Source organism: Falco peregrinus, chromosome 14 (assembly GCF_023634155.1).
Source record: "Falco peregrinus isolate bFalPer1 chromosome 14, bFalPer1.pri, whole genome shotgun sequence".
Classification (NCBI taxonomy): domain Eukaryota; kingdom Metazoa; phylum Chordata; class Aves; order Falconiformes; family Falconidae; genus Falco; species Falco peregrinus.
Window position 1 is genome coordinate 12,652,122 of NC_073734.1, and position 20,384 is coordinate 12,672,505.

General features: G+C 37.2%; 1 protein-coding gene and 1 long non-coding RNA gene across 3 annotated transcripts in view; one reads left to right on the forward strand and one right to left on the reverse strand.

The window, feature by feature from the left end:
- LOC129785638 (uncharacterized) overlaps window positions 1-20,384 on the reverse strand; it is a 112,667-nt gene that overhangs the window by 77,991 nt on the left and 14,292 nt on the right. The gene's annotated exons all lie outside the window — the stretch shown is intronic.
- BEAN1 (brain expressed associated with NEDD4 1) overlaps window positions 1-20,384 on the forward strand; it is a 62,736-nt gene that overhangs the window by 31,981 nt on the left and 10,371 nt on the right. For both annotated transcript variants that reach the window (XM_055818647.1, XM_055818645.1), the window contains 2 exons: window positions 10,776-10,985; window positions 13,596-13,737. In XM_055818647.1, the coding sequence (XP_055674622.1) occupies window positions 10,776-10,985; window positions 13,596-13,737 (352 nt within the window). The remainder of the gene's footprint in view (window positions 1-10,775; window positions 10,986-13,595; window positions 13,738-20,384) is intronic.

A 20,384-nucleotide genomic window follows, 5' to 3' on the forward strand; every position in this document is an offset into this window, starting at 1 on the left:
CCATGCACTTAAAAGGGGATAGAAGATGATTTTACATCAGCCTAGATACTAGTTTCTCCACCAAGAATCCCACAGCTTTTTTTAAAAAACTCTTTTTTTTTTCTCCAGTGGGTAAATGGGAACAATTTAATATTCATAGCAGAAATTCATCTGTTAACAGAAGTATTCCTGAAAGAGTTTTCATTTGGGTAGTCTTATTAGAACCACCCTTACAGGGCACACTTATTTTCTAGGACTGAACCATTTTCTGGTCCCTTTTGTTTGAAAGGCTACAAAAACTAGCTACCCTTAAAAACAGTCAGTATTCCAGGTAAAAACATTGTCAAGGCTGCTCTATGGGCATTGCCGAGGTTCCAACCTACATGCAACACCATTCATTACAAAGGGATTTATAAAAGCTTTGTAATTCAAAATTTTATCAACTTTCCCATAATGTATACTTATTTAAATGGAGTCTAATCTAAGAAACAGTGTGCTCATAGAAAAAGCCAAAGTTTTTGTTCTAGCGTTACTCTGCATCTTTCTACTAGTATTCTTGCTCAGTCTCACTCGGTAGCAACACAGAACAATGCACAGTGCAATTTCTGCTTCCTTTAGAAATATATTCTTTTTTTTAAATCCTCTTTGAAAAAAATAGTTTAGTTTTAAGAACAGGGAAGAATACCCACAGCCTGGACTTCTAATTGCCTGGAGAGAAAATGGTGCAGCATACACAGATGTTTCTCAGGGCATCTATAAATATCAGTCATCCTCAGCTTATGTCTTCTGTTTGAGGAGCAACACAGAACCTCTTCTGACTTCCCAGCAGATAAGAAGGTGTAGCTACTTCATCTCTAGCAGCTATTGATGTTTACCCTATGCTGAAACTCCTTGAAGTGGAAACTGCATTTTATATTTAACATTACACATATACACACTGGAGTTTATACAGGAAGGTGAATAAATGTACTTTCCTAAAGGCTGCACCTGTCTGGGGTTTTGTTTGGTTTTAAAGTCCTTCCTCTGCCATTTCAAATGGAAGAGCAACCAACATCATGTTATTTATAAGAAGGAACTACGTAGAACCTATAAAATAAGCTATATATGCAAGGCAGCAGAATGTTAGGCTACTGCAGGAGAAACACCACCACCTATCAGCTGGGAGGGAAGTTACTTTTTCTAGCCCTTCAGTGGTATAAGTCTTCAGCTCTGCCAGCCAAGAAATATGGGAGAGTGCAGAATACATGTGTACCAAGCAGCCCCTACACACTGCACAGCATATATATGGAATGGTGTTTGGCTGTATGGCAAGTCCTGCACTCTGGTTTACCGATCCTCTAACCAAACAGGTCTTCCTACTATAGTACGAAATAGGGATTTTAAAGAAAGATATTCCCCCCGCCCCCAGTTTTTCAAATATTAATGTTTGAGCAATTTAATTTCAATAGATCTTTCAGTGTCCTTGAATTTGGGTGGCTCCTTCAGCAACAAGTGATTGAAATCATCCCAAGAATCAGTATCTGGTTTTGCTGTTGTTGACATTCCTGCAGCCATCTACGCAGGAGCCCTAGTCCTATTCAGACAAGATCTGAGGGAATTAAATCGCTTCTTAATGGTATAAGAAAACTCCTTGATTTATGCAGGCAGATACTGCTGTAGCTTTTACAGATACAAATGATAATGTAAGTCATACTATAAGCTTCGTATACTCTGTGACATCAACACCATAATTCATATGAAAGTGCATAACAGCACTGCAAAAGCATTTTAACTATTTAAAAAAAAAATCAAGTCACCTTGAAAGAAAGACTGAGATATATCACATAAGATATCACCTCTTAAAGAAAGATCTTTGGATTCCAGCATTTGTTAACAAGTTTCTATCTTAGTGCCCAGTTCCTTAATATAACTAGCTAACAAAGATTTCATTATTGTCATTATTTTCTAAGCAGTAAACATCAATCATTCCTCTACCTATTTTTTTTAGATTATTACTATTAAAGACTAGAGATGAGGATGGAAAAAGAAATAGGACTATTTCAGTAGAAAAAGTCCTAAATAAGAAGGAGCACATAGCCACAAGCACTCTAGAAGCGTTCGAGGTATATACAAGGTGGATATGATTCTGAAGCTCAGTTAGTAATTCAGTCTCAGAATTTTGTTGCAGATGTCATCTTTACTAACTCTTTTCCAGTTTCAAATCACGTGAGCAGGTTAATGATTGCTGAAAGATGCAGGTTAATAGAACCAATAGAATAGTTCAGTGCAGCACAAGAAAAACACAAAAACTTCATAATTTAAAAAGTCTCATAAATTTGAGCTAATTTAATAATAATCATAAGTGGATAAGGAATTTACAGATTCATAAATGCATATGAATTTATGAAGCAGGCATTTTTACACAAGTCAGCTGCTAACCAGTTGTTACTGTTAGAGCTAGCAAAATTTTTATCACTGCCTTTCCATTTTCTCTGGGGAGGTAGAAAGTAAAGTTTGTAAAGAATGGAACTTTTCTGCAGAAAATTTTGCTTTTGGGTTCCCCGCCCCCCCACCAGTATAGATCAGGTCTCCTGTCTGGGCTACATCTTCCATGAGCTGTCATCTGCCCTATAGCTACATCCAGTTCAGACAGAGTTTAGCCTCCTAAAGGGAAGACATGAGACATCTAGATCACATTTCAAGCAGACAGACTGCTGAGGTAAAATACAGAATTATTTGCCAATTACATTTTTTTCAAACCTTTCCCTCTCAAAATAAAAATTATTGTATTGCTGTGTTTTTTTCCACATGCTATATGAGAAGGCTGTGTGCCAAAATACCAGTTTCTCACAATTAAAAAAAAAAAAATACTGCTTTTGCCCTGGTCAAGTCACTACCAGCCTAAGTTGGGTCTGAGCTTATGAAGGTAACTTTGATAGGCAAAATAGGATTCTCATCATACTTATTTCCAAGCCCTAATACAGAGTTTCTGAAAAAAGTAATGGGTTTGGGTCCTGCTTAAAAAACTGTGTTAGTTGAAAGTTGTTTGTATATGAGAAAGTAGGGGAAGACATATATTGTCCATCACAAAGTGGGCTACTATACTTGCAGAGTGATTTGTTTCACTGCAGTGGTATTTATCATGTTGATAAAATAGACCATGGATCTGAAAATCGGAAGATTTTTCCTGTTAATTTGAAACAGCACCTATACATGCTGCTGTGACATCAACATAATACCCTAAAGCCACAGTATCTGAAAAGATTTATTTTCTGAGCCCTTATGCAGCCACATTCTCTTTGCTTCTGACATTCTCAATTTGCAGGCTGCTGGTGATCCAATCTTATTCATTCTGGCTCTATAATAAGGATGTCAATGCAAGAAGAAAAAAGTCATTATCTGATAGCCAGCAGACATGATAAAAAGGCAGAGTTAGATATCTCAGAGGAAAGGCCACCCTTTCTGCCTTGGATGAGCTTCTCAAGGTCATGGGCAGCTTTTGTACCTGTAAGTATGCTTGAAATTCACTTTAGGCTGAGTGCATCAGATAAAACTGAAATGACCCTATCACATACTCTCATGTCTGAATAAGGTTTTGATTTTTTACTATTAATCAGTGAAAATTTTTAATTATGATTAGAACATATATATGCCGTGAAGATGATCAAAGAGGTAATGTCAGCTGCAGAGAAACTTAGTCTAAATTTATGGGTCCTTTGGATTACGCTGATCTCTCCCATGATAGCAATAATTAGACAAGACTAGTTAACCATTTGTATATAAAGATTTTTACCCCAAATTTTAAAATAATAATGACTATCATCTGGTTTGGGGAACTTTAAATGTCACAGTTGCAGCAGCTGATAGCAAAAATTTATTTATTCAGCAACTTTGTCAAATAACTACCAAGTACCATTCTAGAAGAAAAGCTACCATCAAGCACACGTTAATGGGCTCTCATAAGCAGTAAGTGAATGAAAGTTTGAGCTGTAATATATACATGAGCTGAACTAGATCAACCAGTCTTTCATCTATGAATAGGTATACCATACAAGCCACAGTAAGGGAAAATTTGAAGCAATCCCTACACAGTTATTATTGAATATCAATTGTAGCTTAAAAGGCAGTTTAATTTTATGTGTGCAAATGAGAAAAGCATACAGAAGGACAACATGTGACCGGTCCCTAGGCTGTAGGTAGCAGAGGCAAGCAGTGAGAGAGAATTAAATATGCTCCTGGGCCTCCTGACCTGAAACTTCTTTTCCCCATACTATTTCTATGGCTCTTGTAAAACTGATTTATAGAAAGGACATTTCCCAGATTATTCTAGTCTTTCACTCTTTTGCTTGACTTTGTTACAAGACAATAAGATAAATGCAGAAGGATCAATAGCCTTGCCTGTTCTTAGCAGCAGCATCAGTTCCTTTTAAACACTATTTAAACATTAAACAGTTTTTATCTGCTTTGTATATCTTTCTAGAATATGGGAAGAATCTGATGCACAATGTTCCCATAGCTAAAGGAATATAATTGGTGAGCTGAGTGGGTTTATTCTTTTGGTTTTAAAAACACACAGATCTGAGTTTGCATTGTAGCATGACAATCTGCACTACTAGTACTTCAGCTGCTTTAGAGGGCAAGAACCCAGACATTCAATGCATTCAAATATTAAAGACAGTGCCACCTAATTCATTACACTGACACAAGTAGCCAGACCTACAAAACACTTTCTTTAGTGACAGATTTTCTGTTTTCCATACTTTAATGATAGTTACAAACTCCCTGTACTTAGCTTTTAAGTCTTTCTGGGTCCCTAGTTATTCCTACCTTACTAAGCTGCCATCACAGCTGCTGTCGATCTTATGTGATGGAGCACTCAATAATAGGTGTGCCAAGATCAATCTTTCACCAAAGGCAAAAGGTAGCCTTGTGAGAAGACAAAAAGTAGATTGCAAGAAGCTATTTGAGGAGAACCTAGTTTCTGCCCTATCCATACTTGTCAGAACTAGTAAAAAGCACAGTAATTTGCTCTTTTTTCATAATGGGGGGGGGGGGGGGGGGGGGGGGGAGCATTCAGTTCCCATTTTATCATTAAGTGGACTCTTAACAAGGGAGTCAGCAAAAAACATAGATCCATCCAAAGCATTCCATGGAAAATGCACTGATTTCAATATCACATCTGACAGATTTGAGCTGTTCTCATAATCTTTTTCTTTTATGGAATTACTGAAATCTTCTTAATACTTTCACTACACCTACGCATTGGAAAGGTTAACAAAACAAAATCAAAACTTGTTAAATTGCCATTCTGTTTAAAACTGGCAGGTTATTTGCACAAAAAATGAAAGTTGAACCGAATATAAGTGTAAATCAAATACAGACCAGATTTGGATCTGAAGCCACTCCTAATGTGTACTTGGGATAAGCAAGGTAAGTCCTGTAAGCAGGTAACATCCTGGCATTTATCTAGCATAACATCTAGCATAAGTGAGAGGTTACAGCCTTCCTCAGGATCCAGATGGAATAACTTTGAATCCAACAGAGACTTTTTTCTTCTTTTTTTAAGATTTAGCTCCTATGGGAACTTGCATTCAATGATTTGAATAATATCCCTCTCTTCCTTGCTATAGTGATGCTCCCTACAAAGCTGATGCCTGTGATGCAAAACCTTTTTTCAGTTTGGTTTTATAATGCACCTACCTTAATGATTTTGTGAGCTCCTGCCTGGGAGCTACAGAAATAAGCAGTGTGATAGCAGCCTGATAGCAGCTGCAGCCAGAGGCTTATTTCACAGTGCAGCAGCAAGTGCAGAATCCAATTGGTCACTCTTGGCCAGACTAAATCACCTTTGAACAGGAACCATTTATAAAGGCAGAATCAACAAAATCTTCATCAATTCCACTAATTTAGCTTATCTGTGTGCCTCACTGGGACCTCTCAACTCCTTCTTGCCATCTGTCAATCTGCTCCCCTTGCTAAAGAGACTGCGTATATTCTCATACTATCCCAACCAGGGATTAAAAAAAAAAAAAAAAAAGATACCAGAAACATGCTTTGAATTGCTTTGGTATTTGAGACACTTTGTCGTAATCATTTAAAAATCAAACCATTTATTCACTATCCTATACTGAGCTTCCTCCTACTCATTTCCAGTCCTGTACACTTTGTTAATATAGCATATTTGAAGGTAATAGGAGGCACTAGATCAACCCTAAATAACTTGTACTAACCTAAGGCATACGTACATGTAATACAACATTGTGCTGTCAGTGTGCTTCAGCTCTAGTTCAGCAAGTAATCAGTAAGGCCATTCTGTCCTCAGGCAACTTAACTGAGGCTGGCAGGGATGTAGAGGCATATGATTCTCACACAGAATCCTTCCAGTACAACACATGAACACTTCATGAACTGTTCATGCACATTTCAGTCTGGGAAACAAAACCACTCCATGTCTCATCCTCTCCACCAGTGATAACATGAATTATCATCTTTATTAAGATGATAGATTTTAAACCAGGGGAAGATACTTGCTTATCTTAGCAGATCCAGCTTTAAAATAATCTCTGTTTTTTTAAGGGAACAAAGAAAACCGTATCAATTACAGAGACAATCATGGCTTCACTAGAGCTGATTCGCCTTCAGAGGAAAAAAAACCAAAAAACACCAACAAACCCAAACCAACAAAACCACAATCACAACTATTCCAGTATTTCATTTGTATGTAGTGTTGCCCTTCTGTCTCAGCTGGGATAGAAGCAGGTAACAGTGAAGAAGAGAGAAGCCACTCCTAATAAAGGGCTACATCTTATTTGAACCAAGCTCCCATGACACACCTGCATACCCAAGACATTTTACTCTGACAGGATCTGACCCAACTGAAACTTCAACATTACTTACTGCCAAGTCAGAAAGGGATGAGAAATATCCCTTCAAAGACAGTTAATGAGAATGAGAAAGCACAACATACACCAAAAAAGTCAGTTTGTGCTACACCTCCTTCAGTTATGTGGAGTTACTTTACAAGTTGGTTTATTGAGAGGCAGGAGCACTGGGTAAAATAATATAATGTGATATTTAAGGGATTTTGCAGATTGATAATTTATTGTCTAACACTGAACAGGTAGTGTAGGTAATTTTCCACTAATACTCTCATTCTAAATTGTTCGCTCAGCCATATGTGCCCCTTGCATTGTATTCATGGCTGCAACAGCCAGCATGTTCCATTTGTGCCGTGTCTGGTTAGTTACACAACTACTATTGCTGGATAAAAGCAATGGTTTGTGCATCCAATATAACTCGTACTTAGAGGATTACATATAATGTATGACATTTATGGATATATTGTTTACAATTTGCAGTTTCATGGAAAAAATACAGCTTACCTCAAAAAAAAAAAAAAAAAAAAAAAGGTTAGTATTGCTGTTGTGTTTATGGGCTTCACATACATTTCCAGATACTTCTATTCTGAATGAAAAAACATTGCATTTTTATATACAGCAATGTACAGTTTATCAATAGAAGATGTATTTGGGCAAGAGGAGAAAAATTTTTAAGACATTCCTTTGCCAGAAGTAATGTAGACATCGTTTACCTCCAAAAAATTAAAACCCAAAGATTTTATACCAACATAGCATCTCATTCTGTAGTTGTTAGTCACCTGAGTAATTCCCATAGTAGTCAGTCAGTCTGTAAAGTCTAGAGGACTAGACTCAGTGTGTAATTTAAAATAATACCGTAAGTTTATCTACTTCATATTATTTTAGGAGCTAGGCTAAAGGGAGTTACTCTTTCCTTCTAATAAAAGTAATATTTCAATATATCTTGTCTTTACCAAAGGCTGCGTTCAATTAGATTAAGAGCATTAAAAACGAGAAAGATTCATGATGGTGAGAAATTGGAGATAACATAGACAAGATTTGGAACAGCTAAAGAAGCCCTGAGAACATGCTAGATAAATGGGCTGTCTTGAAATAAAAAATAACACCTCAAGTACAGGTGGAGAGTGTAAGATAGAGGAATTTCTATCTGAAGTCACTGCTAACCTGTTAAATTCCTATAAAGCAAAACAGGACCAGATATTAGTGTTCACACTGGGTGGCACCACAGGAATCTCCAAAACAGTCAATGTGTTAAGATACCAGTTGGTTTCCATACACAACTGAAAAAAAAAGAAAAAAAAAGAACAAAAATGAGGGGGGTGGACGACCACACACCACAAAACACTGGCCTACTCTTCTTTAGACAGTCCCTTCGTGTTAAGAGGATCATTTAGAAGTTTTCCAAGTTTCAGAAGATCTCAAAGTAGCAGTCACTGCAGCAGCCTCTTTTCTTTCCCACTGAACCTGACAGGCAGTTTTATCACCAACTCCAGGTCCAGAACTGGATGCAATACCAACGGAGATAGTTTAAAACAACTGTACAAATGAGAAACATGATTAGGGCCGTAAGATTAGCAGGACCTACCCCTCAAGCATATCCCATACCTGAAAACTCTTTGCACTAAGAGTATTCAGTAGGACAGCTTTTCATACCCTTTTGATTTAATGCTACAGAATCAGTTCCACTATCAGAAAATTCAGTTTTCTCTTTTGGCATAAAATGCTTTGTAAAAACTCAGCATATTTCGTGGCTGTTTATCTTAATTACTCATAAAGATTTTCAGCCAACAGTCAAGTGCTTCTAAAAAATTAACGAAAACCCTACTACATGCTAATTCCCGAGGTTTTTTATATTTCTAGTCAGTTCTCTCAATGTCAGGCGTTAGCCAATGATAATATACATTGGCTTGAAGCCATCATCATCTTTTTAAGCTTATTGTGACTGCAAGACACGAAGTGGTATATCCCAAAGGAAAAGAGTGGGGAAAACACTGCTGAAAACTGTCTGCTAACATCTATCCACGTAAAAAGCGCTTGCACTTCTAAAACCACACATTCACTTTACAGAACATTCAAAAGAGCAAAATTTTGTTAGCCTTAGTTTCTGTAGGAAAAAAATCATTTATCTGTTCAACTGGCATATAGCCAGATATAAAAATATATCCATGCCATATTTGAAAGTTAGTCTTGGTATATATGCATCTCCAATAACTTCTTGCATCAATAAAACTCTCGTTTACTCAGTACGTAGTCTGATCCTGAGCAGCTAAAGGGAGATTTCTTTTTAATTTTGGGGCTTGGGGGGATGGGGTGGTGGGGTAATAAACTGTGGATTAAGAATAGGAAAATGTGTGGTTGTTGCAACTTCTTTTCAAGACCTAGGCCTAAATTTGGTTAACTTTACTGCATGCCCAAACTTTTGTCCACAAACAAACATATGGAGCCTTTTACTTAAGCAGGGATTTCAGCTGCTGAAGTCCTGAAACCTTATTCCTATCATTTCAAACATTTACCTCCCCTCCTTTAGCAGTACAATCCCCCATAAATACATCTATGGTCAATTAATTCACATGTATAAACATATTTCGCTCTGATTCTCTAGAGAATACTTACTGTTTGATTCTCTTTAGGTTGTCTCCAAAGGATAGTTGGCTTGGGAATAAATTACTGTAGTTATTCTGACTTTTCATAGTTTGGGATATTTTTGCATTTTCCGTTTTTCTCCCTTAAGCAGATTTATTATTTAACTTAAATAATACATCTAGGGATTTTATTTTTTTTTACCGGAGGAAAGCATTTATAGTTTTGCCACATACAACTTGAGTGCATTTTGACTGAAAAATCAGAATGGGGTGGAAGTAAGTGTAGAAACATTGCTGTGTAGAACTGTTTGCCTGGAACAAAGGCACACAAGCCAGATAGAGCTCAGCTTAGTCTGTGGTCACCTGCTGAAGCACAGGGTACCTACTGCACCACAGTACTTCTACACTGTTTTAAGGTGAGGTCTGCCTGCCTGTATAGCTCCTTCCTTACACAGTATCAGGCCAAACTAGGGAGGATGAAATGAGAACGACTGCGCTAAACCTGACCTCTCGGCAAGGCATGTAGCCAGTTTGAACACTAGGAAAGCCTGGACTAAAGCACAGGTTTGGCACCATCCCTGGGTTACTGTTTAAATATACGGGGGACCCCAAAGGACAGTAAACTAAGTTTATTTACTTTCAGGTTTTTAATGAGTAAATTTCAAGTGCTCATTGTGATGCTTTTCTATTTCAACAATTTATTAGATGTTAAGGCCAAGAGGACTACCACATTGCCCAAGCTTCTGCCTAGTAAAAAGCCACACCTTTGATGAAATTCCAGTGCCTCACTAAAAATCCTACTCAATTAATCTCTTCCCCTCTCCGCTCCAAATCAGTTTTTTGGGATGCTGACACATCCCACAAACTAAAGCATGCCCTATGCTACAAAAGCATGCTCCTCCATATCACTCTTGCCTGAAACTTCCACTGGAAAACCTTGGAGTCTTTTCATACCTACTAACAACATGCAATTCTTCTGTTCCACTTGGAGCCCATATTGTTGAGTTTTCACATTCCTCCTTGTGTGTTTAAGTTCTTTCAGCATCAGTCAATTCATGATACAAAGAATCTTTCCAGGAATGAGCAATCAAAATTATGTAACATACATATTGACTCTAGCAGGATATTCCTCAGTAACTGGGAAACAACTGCCATGTGACTTTCCCAGAGTCAGTTACTAACGGCTACAGAAAATGGGCTAATAAATAGGTTGTCCATAAAAGTGAATTTCTACGATGGATCTGTCTCAGGCTGTCTCTTAGGACTTTGAAAGCACTTAGTTTTGGCATCTGTATAACCATACTTTGTAAATGTCTCTTTTCACAACTGACACATTCTTTCTCTCTCTGCTGTGCAGAAGTTCACTTGAACCAGAGCAGCCCAACCAGTGAATTCCCCAGCTACGGTGAAAATGGAAATGATACCAGTTTACTTGTTTCACCCCTTCTGGTGGCTGGAGTAGTGATTGGACTTGTGCTGTTTCTGTCCTGTGTTACAATCATTGTTGGCAGTCTGCGAAAGGACGGACGGTTAAGACACCCCCATCTGAGGAGAGAAGCTGTTTATGGTAAGATACCCAGTTATAGCAAGATAATGCTTAAATTTATTAATATCTGGTGCTAAAGGCAACAAAGAACATCTGGCTGCTGTGCAAGGGATAAAAAAATAAATTAAAAAATAGGATAAGTAGGTCACAGGCAGCTTTGAATTCACATAGTACAAACTCTGTAGTTAATGGTTAAAATAAACAAGGCCAACGCCAACAGCATTTCTTAAACAGCTTATTTTCCCTTGATAAGGTATAAGATTTCTTCTCCATCACTAGACTGCTGGTAGTTTTTCATATCCTATTACAGACTTTGTATAGCATACAATATCATTTCTATTTGATGGAAAGCCAGGAATATTTTCACTTTTGCAGTGTGCACCAACCTACAACAATAAAGGGGCAATTATTTCTTCTCTGATCACAGAAGTTAATAACTGGATATAAACAGATCAGGGCATCAAAACATCATTACAACTGTCAGCATCATTAATGATGTCATCGATGACATCAAAGTCATTACAACTGTCAGCATCATTAAAGAGACTGGCTTGCTGTCAAAAAAGTGCCTATTCCTGTTCCCCTACTCCCTGACAAAACTCCCTGTACTTTAAAAGGGTTTGGGAATATGGAGGAGTTAATTGTATAATTATATTTTTGGCCAGTTTGGGGTTTGCTGACCAGAAGTTAATAACCACATTGTCAAAGAAATGACAGAATCAGATTATTTATATATTTAAGGAAAAAATAGTTACAAAAAGTTACTTTGTAAGTCTTCATCTAATAAAAATTCAAATGCTAAATAGATTAAGGAATTGAGTGGAGTATCAACATTTGTGTCATCTGTAGTTAGGCTCCTACATTTGCAGTTTGTTATGAGAGTACAGTTCTTTGCATATTGTTGAGTTTTTTTCTTTATATAGAAAAGATAGTAATAGTGAGCCACATAAAAATACATTGGCTCAAATCTTGATTTTGCTGACATATATCAAGTATCCACTAGTCAGCTGTACTGCATTTAATTATTTGGACTAGAAATTTGTATGTCTAAAAGAAAGAGTTCCTAAGATCAGTTTGTCCATCTGGAACCAGGAATAATTATTTTTGGCTTTTCCAGAAACATTTATCCAGATAAGTGAATAACATCTATGTTTTGGGAATAAATTTTAGACTCCAAAAGAAGTGAAATGCAATCTCCTGTGGTAACCTACAGAGGGGAAAAAGAAAAAAAAAATACCCAGACAACTAATGTCTGCTAATATTGTAACATCTGTTTTTCCTACCTTTCAGCAGCTAAATTTGGGATTAAATAGTTAAACCCAAATTGGACTTACTGTTTTACCCATGAACAGTAATATTTTGGAACGATAAAACACTGACCATTAAGATTCAATCACTACATTTAAATCTACTGCTATGTTAATTTCAGCTCCTTTTAAAACCCTGAGGCCAGGCAAAAACATAAAGGACAATTTTCAACCTCCTTGTCAGAAATAGCAGTACTAGAGAAATGGAGAAATAAAAGCATGGTGATATTTTCAGAGAAATTCAAAAGAGTAATCTTACACTATATTTTGCCAGTCTACCCAAGTGAAAATTTTACATTAGCACATGCCATCCTAATATCTCAGCATGGCCAGCATGGGAGCCGCGGGAATCACTGTGAAGTTGGCTTTCTTCATTTGTTAAGCAAAAGTAAAGCACAGTGCGCAACAGACAGGATTAGTCCTGGTAAATTCCTTGAGAATACATTGGCAGAGGTGAAAATTGCCAGAAGGAGGAAGAGGCAGTTCTGTGAGTCCTGCCCATTACCCTCTGTTGAGAGACACTACTTCGATGTCACTTTAGCAGCTGGCCCTTCTCTCCAGGTACTTAATGCATCAAGGGAAAAGGAGGGATTACTTTATTTGGAAGATGGGTGGGGGCGGGGTGGGGTGGTGGTGTCATGGGAGTAGTTTGTTGCATTTCCACAGTGTTTGGGACATTCTTAAGATAATTTACCCCAGAATGTTGAGCATTAGCTAACTATCCTCTAAGACAGAAAATATCACTAACTTCTTGGTATTTGTGGAGCTATGAAGCTCTTGCATGACAGCATTAAGAAACTTCTGGAGCAGGCAGCAGAATGATCTTTTCTCTACTATTTTCCAGCTTTCCTCCTTTCTGGGAGTGTTTTTGAGAACAGCATTTTCTCAAGACACATATCTACAGTCAAACACCTAAGCCTCTTTTTAAAAACCTTCACAGAATTAGCAAGATTTCAGTGTATGCAACTCCTGGCAACTTCAGCAATCCTGCTAATATTTGAAGCTGCATGCAGCAGAATCAACACTCCTTTTCAACCTTTGAGGCACAAGAAAAGCTTTAGATACTTGCATCTTGTAGGGCAGCACTAACTATATAGTGCCTGTGCAATAACCTAAACCACCAAAGTTCATCTACAGATGATGCTAACTTGCACTTAAAGGAATAGAAGTAGCCTGGAAAACCTGATTGTTCCAGAATACCAGTAACTCCTTTGCCTGATGTAGGTTTTATTTTCAAATTTGTGGCAGTTATAAGCAATGATATTGTCTCAGAGAATCCACCACGGAGGAAAAGAGCAGCAAGTATTAATTGCTTGTTTTCCAGCTCCAGATGGTTTCTCTTATGGTGGCTCTTTTGGAGAGCTGAGATCCACCTGCATGGAGGAGCTTCCCCCAGCTTTTGATTTTGGTTCCTATCTGGATACACTTTCTCAGGTCAACGTCATGTATCCTGATTCACCTCCACGGTAAGCACTTTTCTAAGTTATAGTCCTGTAATTGCAAAGCCTGATAAAGAAGAAAGTAAAACTGCTGGACCTATACCCACTATAAAAATGCAGGCCACACAAACTCTAAATACAGACAGACTTCATTTAGTTTAAGTTTGAATTTTCCATAGCAGAATATATCTTTATTAACTAAAGGCATGTATGCAGCCAATTCTCATTTTCTAATACCTTAAAATGTATCATATTTATGGCATACTACTGAAACACACAAGTAGAACTACTTATGAACACCTTTCTTTGAAATAAATTATTTTAGAAGTCAAAGTTTCAATTCCAAGAGAAAAATACACGCCAATACATACTTTTTTTCAAGAACTTTCAGGTTACATTTATTACTGACCTTGAGACTGTTCAGGTCAGAGTAAACAGGAAAAAACAAAAAGGAAGGAAGAAGTGCCAGAAACCTTTAAAACTTTCTGTATTTTTTCACTAACTCTCACTTCTCAGCTTTCTTAACCCTAGTATTCCATCAGAAAGCAGAACTGAAGAAAATATACCTTTCTGACATACCTACTAATTATACTTAACTTCCTAATTTAGGATAGGATGAAAATTGTTTGGAGTTGTATCTTGATCTTATATTAGTAATCTGCAAAGAAGGATGATGCCATTTTAGCTGTTTAACCAAAACCTGCTCTGGAGAGCCATAGTGGCATCTCTGGAGAAGAGCATCCTTCAAATATCAGGCAGTTCTAATTGCCTGGGGAGGCAACATCACTAGAAGAGGCTCTTTCCAAAGACAGTTATTCCAGAAATTGTATAGCAGTTCCTTCCACATTTGTGTGCCTGCATTCACAGGATACAAGAATAGCCATCACTAGTGACAAAAGCTGCACTTTAGGCCATCTGTATCTCCTGTGTGTGCCTCATGCACTCTGAGGTTAATAAATGAAGGAATTCAGTTACTCCCTCCAATGAACCAACAGAAATCGCTTTAAACAGAACATCACTTCAAGCTTTCTGTAGTTCTCTGTCTTACAAACAGTAAATAATGGTTGAACAGGTGTGACAACCACCACCACCCTCCTTTTTTTTTCTTTTCTTCCTTTTAAGCTGACTCTGTTTTTAGTTAAACCAATATATAAGACCAGCCCTTTTGTTACTGCTTGTGTACATACACAATATAGAGCAAGTCAGTAGTATGAACATACAGTATATAGATCTTTGCTTTTTCTGTTCCATGCATGTTCTACAGGAAACCCTTGATGTATTACAAATCATACTATATCATAAATGAGCTTTTAGAGATGGTGTAAATATTTTAGCAGAAAGCTCGCATGTGAAAAAAATATTCTGAGCCTGGCATCCAAATCTGTAGAACTTCATATAAAACCACTTAAAAATTTAGACTGGTTTTTGGACCCACACCCACGAGCCTTTACTAATAAAAGCCAGCCAGCTGACACCCAAGCAACAGCTTGAGTGGGCAGTTGGCCAGATTTCTGAGAACAAGCTCAGACTCTGTGAACAAGCTCTGAGAACATATTTCTTTAGCAGACAGGTCTCCTAAGATTATACCAAAGGTTGCTTCCATTTCCATTTTGAAACAGGCCCAAAGATGGATTTTCCACCTCTATGGAGTTCTCTGTTTGGAAGGAGATACGTAAGTGATACAGGGTAGCACTAGATGATCCATGCTTTCCTGTAAATCCCCCAACTACTTCTGTAATAAGCCTACCACAAGTTATCTTGTGTCCTATCTTGTTCTAAGAAACTATTGTGGGACATCAATAGTAGGATCACAGAGACATAAAGGCGTCCAGCCACTGCCTCCTCAAGATTCCCTTCTGGGCTGAGCGGACTGCATCCCCCAGGGGCCCAAGATTTGGCTCTGCATACACAAGGAAACACTGATCATCCCATCAATTGCAGTTCTGCATCACAGGTCAAAAGCAAAGATTACTGTTACAGGTTTTGTTGTTTTCTCATTGCTACCATAGTTAAATATTTTAGAAAAAACAGCACTGGCAAATCATCAAAATTTTACTAAGTTTTATATCTTAGCAACACAATTTGGAGAAAACTTCAGGAAAAGTAGAGCTTAGCAGATGGCTGAAAGCAAAGCTACGTAGAGACATTTAAACTTACTATTAATACATTATATAGTCCATTGTAACTTGTCCACAAAATCAGTGGTTGAGAAGCATTGCATGAATACACTGCTTTATGTAAAAGCCTGAAACATTTCTTTATAGCTACCTTTACACTCTCCTTCATGGCATAACACCAAAGTATATTTTTTCTAATTATTAGAGCATGCGGATTATTTGGACTGATGGGTGCTAACAGCAGGAAAACTGTCAGACACAGCCTTAAAGCATAAACAAGACATGCTTGTGCATTTAAGATATTAACTCTCTGAGATCAATCTTGGTACATATGATAATGTTTTGAAGAGTAGTTTTACTGAAATGTAGCACTGGCTAAATTAATGCAATTCCTCCTTCTAATTTGTGTAGTTCAACACGTAATTTAAAGCTAAACTAGCATGCCCAAAAGCTAATAATGCAACTGTAGCAAAAACAGAACAGAAATGAAGAGCAGCAAGGAAAGCAACTGCATTGGCAAATGACTCTCAATGCATTTCTGAAGTGAAAAAAGTTCCGCGAATGAAAACTAGTGCGCTGCTGCCACAAGCAGACACCAAGGCATTAGCTTCATTTAACAGCCTGCAAGAGGCAACAACATTAATCACTGCATACTAGGTGCTGCAGAGCTGATTTTTTTTGAACATACCATTTTTGCTAAAACCGTACTTCCTGAAATTATTTCAGTAGAAAGCATGACACCTCTATTTGGCCAAGAGGATGATTATAATCAGTCTAGAATGTTTTCATTAGATTTTACAGGTGGGCTTTAAACCATGAAATGAGTGGCAAAGGAATTTTAGGGGAAGGCTGATGAAACAAAGAGTCAGAGTACCCACTTCTACAGCTGAAGGAAAGATAACTGTCCAGAACTGTCCATTGTCATCTCTTCAGTTGAAAGTCCAATACAAAATATGATTTATATAAAAACTTTAATTGGGAAATTAATTTATGAAAAATGCCTTGGTATGTTAGTAATTTAATTACTTTGATATCTAATCACAAATTTCATTTGAGGCTCAATTTGATTCTTACATTAGATTTTACATTAGATTTAGAGGAGTATGAGCTTTGTCATTAGCCTGCCATAGTTGCAGGGTGGTTACAGAGAAGCTATTTGGTCAATTTGTCTTGACAGCCCAAAATATACAGTGTTCCTCCTATCCATAAACATCCCATTAGGATAATTAATGACTTTCTAATGAATCTCAGATCTGTGTTAACATCTGTCAGATTGATTTTACATGGGGTGTAGAAGGGAAATATAAAACCAAAATACAGCAGGTATGAACTAAGCCGTTTCAAGATACTGGGGGTTTGTATTTTAGAGTCTATTTCTAACATGTACAGATACTTGTAGTAGTGCTGGAGGTTAAGTTAACGTTTCACAGTTTGTGTTACCAGAGATGGCAGAGTATTTGTTTGTAAGAAACTTCAGTCACCCGAGACAGATGATCCAGGTGATCTAGCAACAATTATAAACCACAGAATTCTTCTCCCCCTAAAATAGGAAAGTTGAACAAATTTAACCAGGGCAAAATAGAAGAACAATCTCCATGCAACATCTTAGCTATCATCATAGTAAATATGACTTTGAAAGAAATCCTGGAAAGCCTGTAAATCCAGTATTTGCTAATTTATTCAATATTCATTGTGACTGTATGCGTAAAATAATCTAATTGAATTTTTAGTATCTTTAAACTTTCAAGAAGAATCAAAGAAAAAAAAAATCCAGAGTATTATTTGGAATTACATGACAGGCAGCAAACCTTTAATGAAAAAAGTATTCTGGAGTTTGATCAAGATGTCTTTAGTTGTCATTTTATATATTCCAAACACATGCTGTTGACACTGTGAAGATAATACCTCTGTAGAGAGAAATCAGGAGCTCGTGCTCATGATCACTGTGCTCAGAGGCTGCTGTAACACATGCCCTTACAGTAAGCTTTCCTAATTATCTTTTCATATGTATGTAATAAGAAAGCTGTTTAAAAATATTTGAGCTTACATGTTCTAAATGGCTTGAAGTACAGTACCAATCAAGGACTAAGTAAATTAAAAACTGCATTTTCTTTATGAGAGTCTCTAAAATCTGAACAACGAGGAGATTTAAGGTTCCCTGTATGAAAGGAATTTTACCAACTTTTCACCTTTTACCAGAGGAAACACATTTCACCCCACTCCACTAAATGCTTTTTCACTCCTTAGTGATTGGATATTGATGGTATGTACAGACCTTTAGGCTACCAAGATTATCACCTTTTTGATCTGTCATTCTTGACTGTCTAAAACAGATCATCATTGAGGAATGACTCCAGAGATGGAGGGATTTAGCTTCAGGTATAGTTTTAGTGGAAGCCACTAAAGTCCTCTATTTCACATTGAATTGTGTCCTGTGGGGCACACTATGATAAAAAGCTGTTAATCACCCATTACTCTAGCAATCACATTAGAATACATTAGGATATTTTTTTGCTTGTTTGTTTGAAGTCTGCTTACTTTACCCATTTGGTCATCTTGCCTAATCTATATAGGATCAATTCTAGAGAAAATTGTCTCGTTTAGTCTTGGTAAATTCCAGTACTCTTAATACCCATGTTCAGTCTGCATTGTTTAAATGGGCTAATCCATTTATAAAGTACTTTAAAGTGGCAAAAAGAAATGCTTATGTTTTACAGACAGATCATCTTTTCTAAGACATTATTTTCCATCCCCGCTTCTAATGAAGTAAGTTAGCCGTATCAGACGAAGAAGGCTTGAACCAGCTTCCTAAATTTTCTTGAAAGACAGAATTAGGCTTGCAGGAAACTAACATAAAAACCCGCTATGTTGTGCTATATTCCTTTGCCAAGGCCACTTTTCCTGCAAGCATGCAAGGTAAGTAGCTTTTGACACGTTACAATGACAGCTGGCAAAGCATGAGATGGACATTTGTGGTTAAGTTCAGATCTGATTTCAGTACCTTCCTTGAGATTTTCAGTCAGTAAAGTAAAAAAAAAAAGGAAATACGACAGTTTTAAAACCATTGGAAATTATGACAGGAGATAAAATTCTCAATTCTTTCAAGTCCAAATTCTGAGCAACTAAACCCTCAAAAGCCCCTCTCCACATCCTAGTGCTATTCCTAATTACTGTTAAGTATAGGAACAAGTTAATTGCTTTGTTGTTACTTATTTGCTTTCTGATGTGAAGGGATTTTTACATGGTAGTCACATTTCACAGCCCATCTAGTGAACAGGGAAACAGCCTTAGTGTCTGACATTGAGAGGTCAGAGTGTGCAACTGAGATCCCAACAAGCATATCTAGACTAGTATTTCACATCTCTGGTATATCTCTGAACAGAGTCCAGTCCCAGTGAGGTTCTTAGCTGATGTGAATGCCACTACACCAGTGGCAGTACCATCAAGTTCTATCTGTTGTATGGACAGGTCTTCCCTCAGGCTTCCTTCATCTTGATATTTTTTACTAACAGACCATCCTTCAGGAAGCCATTTCAGTCAGAGGAACACAGGCGTGAAAGGACCTTCTGCAGTCACCCAGTCCCACCCCTGCTGCTGCAAGTCATCATTTTTAATAGAAGTTTACTTATTCCATAACAGAGTTTGCAAGGATCTTGTGTACCCATTATACTCACTCCAGAATATCTAAGGACAGATGCAATTCCTAATTATTATGGCAACCTTCTTATTTTCAGCTTAAATTTGTTTACAGCCATTTTATGATTATTTTTTTTTTGGTCATTTCCATTCCTCTCAAATACCCATACCTTTTGTCTTTACTTACTTCTTGTATTTGTAGTCAAAAATCTCACATCCAGCCTGTATGTTATCAGGCTAAGACACAAAGTTCTCTTTGCTTTCTGTCATCAAAAACATCTGTTGGGAATGCAGCCTTTCTCTACACCTGTCCCAGTTTCACTCAAGAAGTGCAAACTATTACTGCATATAAAAAAAACCCCACCCAAACAACCCTGCAGCAGTGAAAGCAGAAAAACCTGATGAAAGAGAGGCAGCGAGTATTTCTAACCAAAAATTTGTGCCATGCAGAACACTCACAACTTAAATCTGTTAAGTCATTGATAACAGTACTGAAAGAAGGATATTTTTCTGTAAATTCCTAGTAGTTAAACTTTCTGTTGCATACTGCAGATATTATTTCCTTCACCTGCTCAGAATTCATTCCTAGAATAATACAGCAAATACCTGTCTAGGAATATGATCCTAAAACATATCACATGGCAAACTTCCTCAAATATTAATAGGTCCTAAGCCTTCCTGCCAACAGGCAAAACTTGGTATTGTTGTTTAGAACACTGTTGTAGATTAACTCCATGACTTGGGAGGCTACAAGAGATTAATCTGAAATAAATTTGTCTTAAATTATTATTATAACTCAACCACTACCCATTGCTTCACTGTCTTTTACAGTATAATGTTTACAGAAATCCAGAGACTAAACACTGTGATCAAGTGGTTCTTATTATATATAAACTTAATGCTAGGATTAAGTGTGTCATG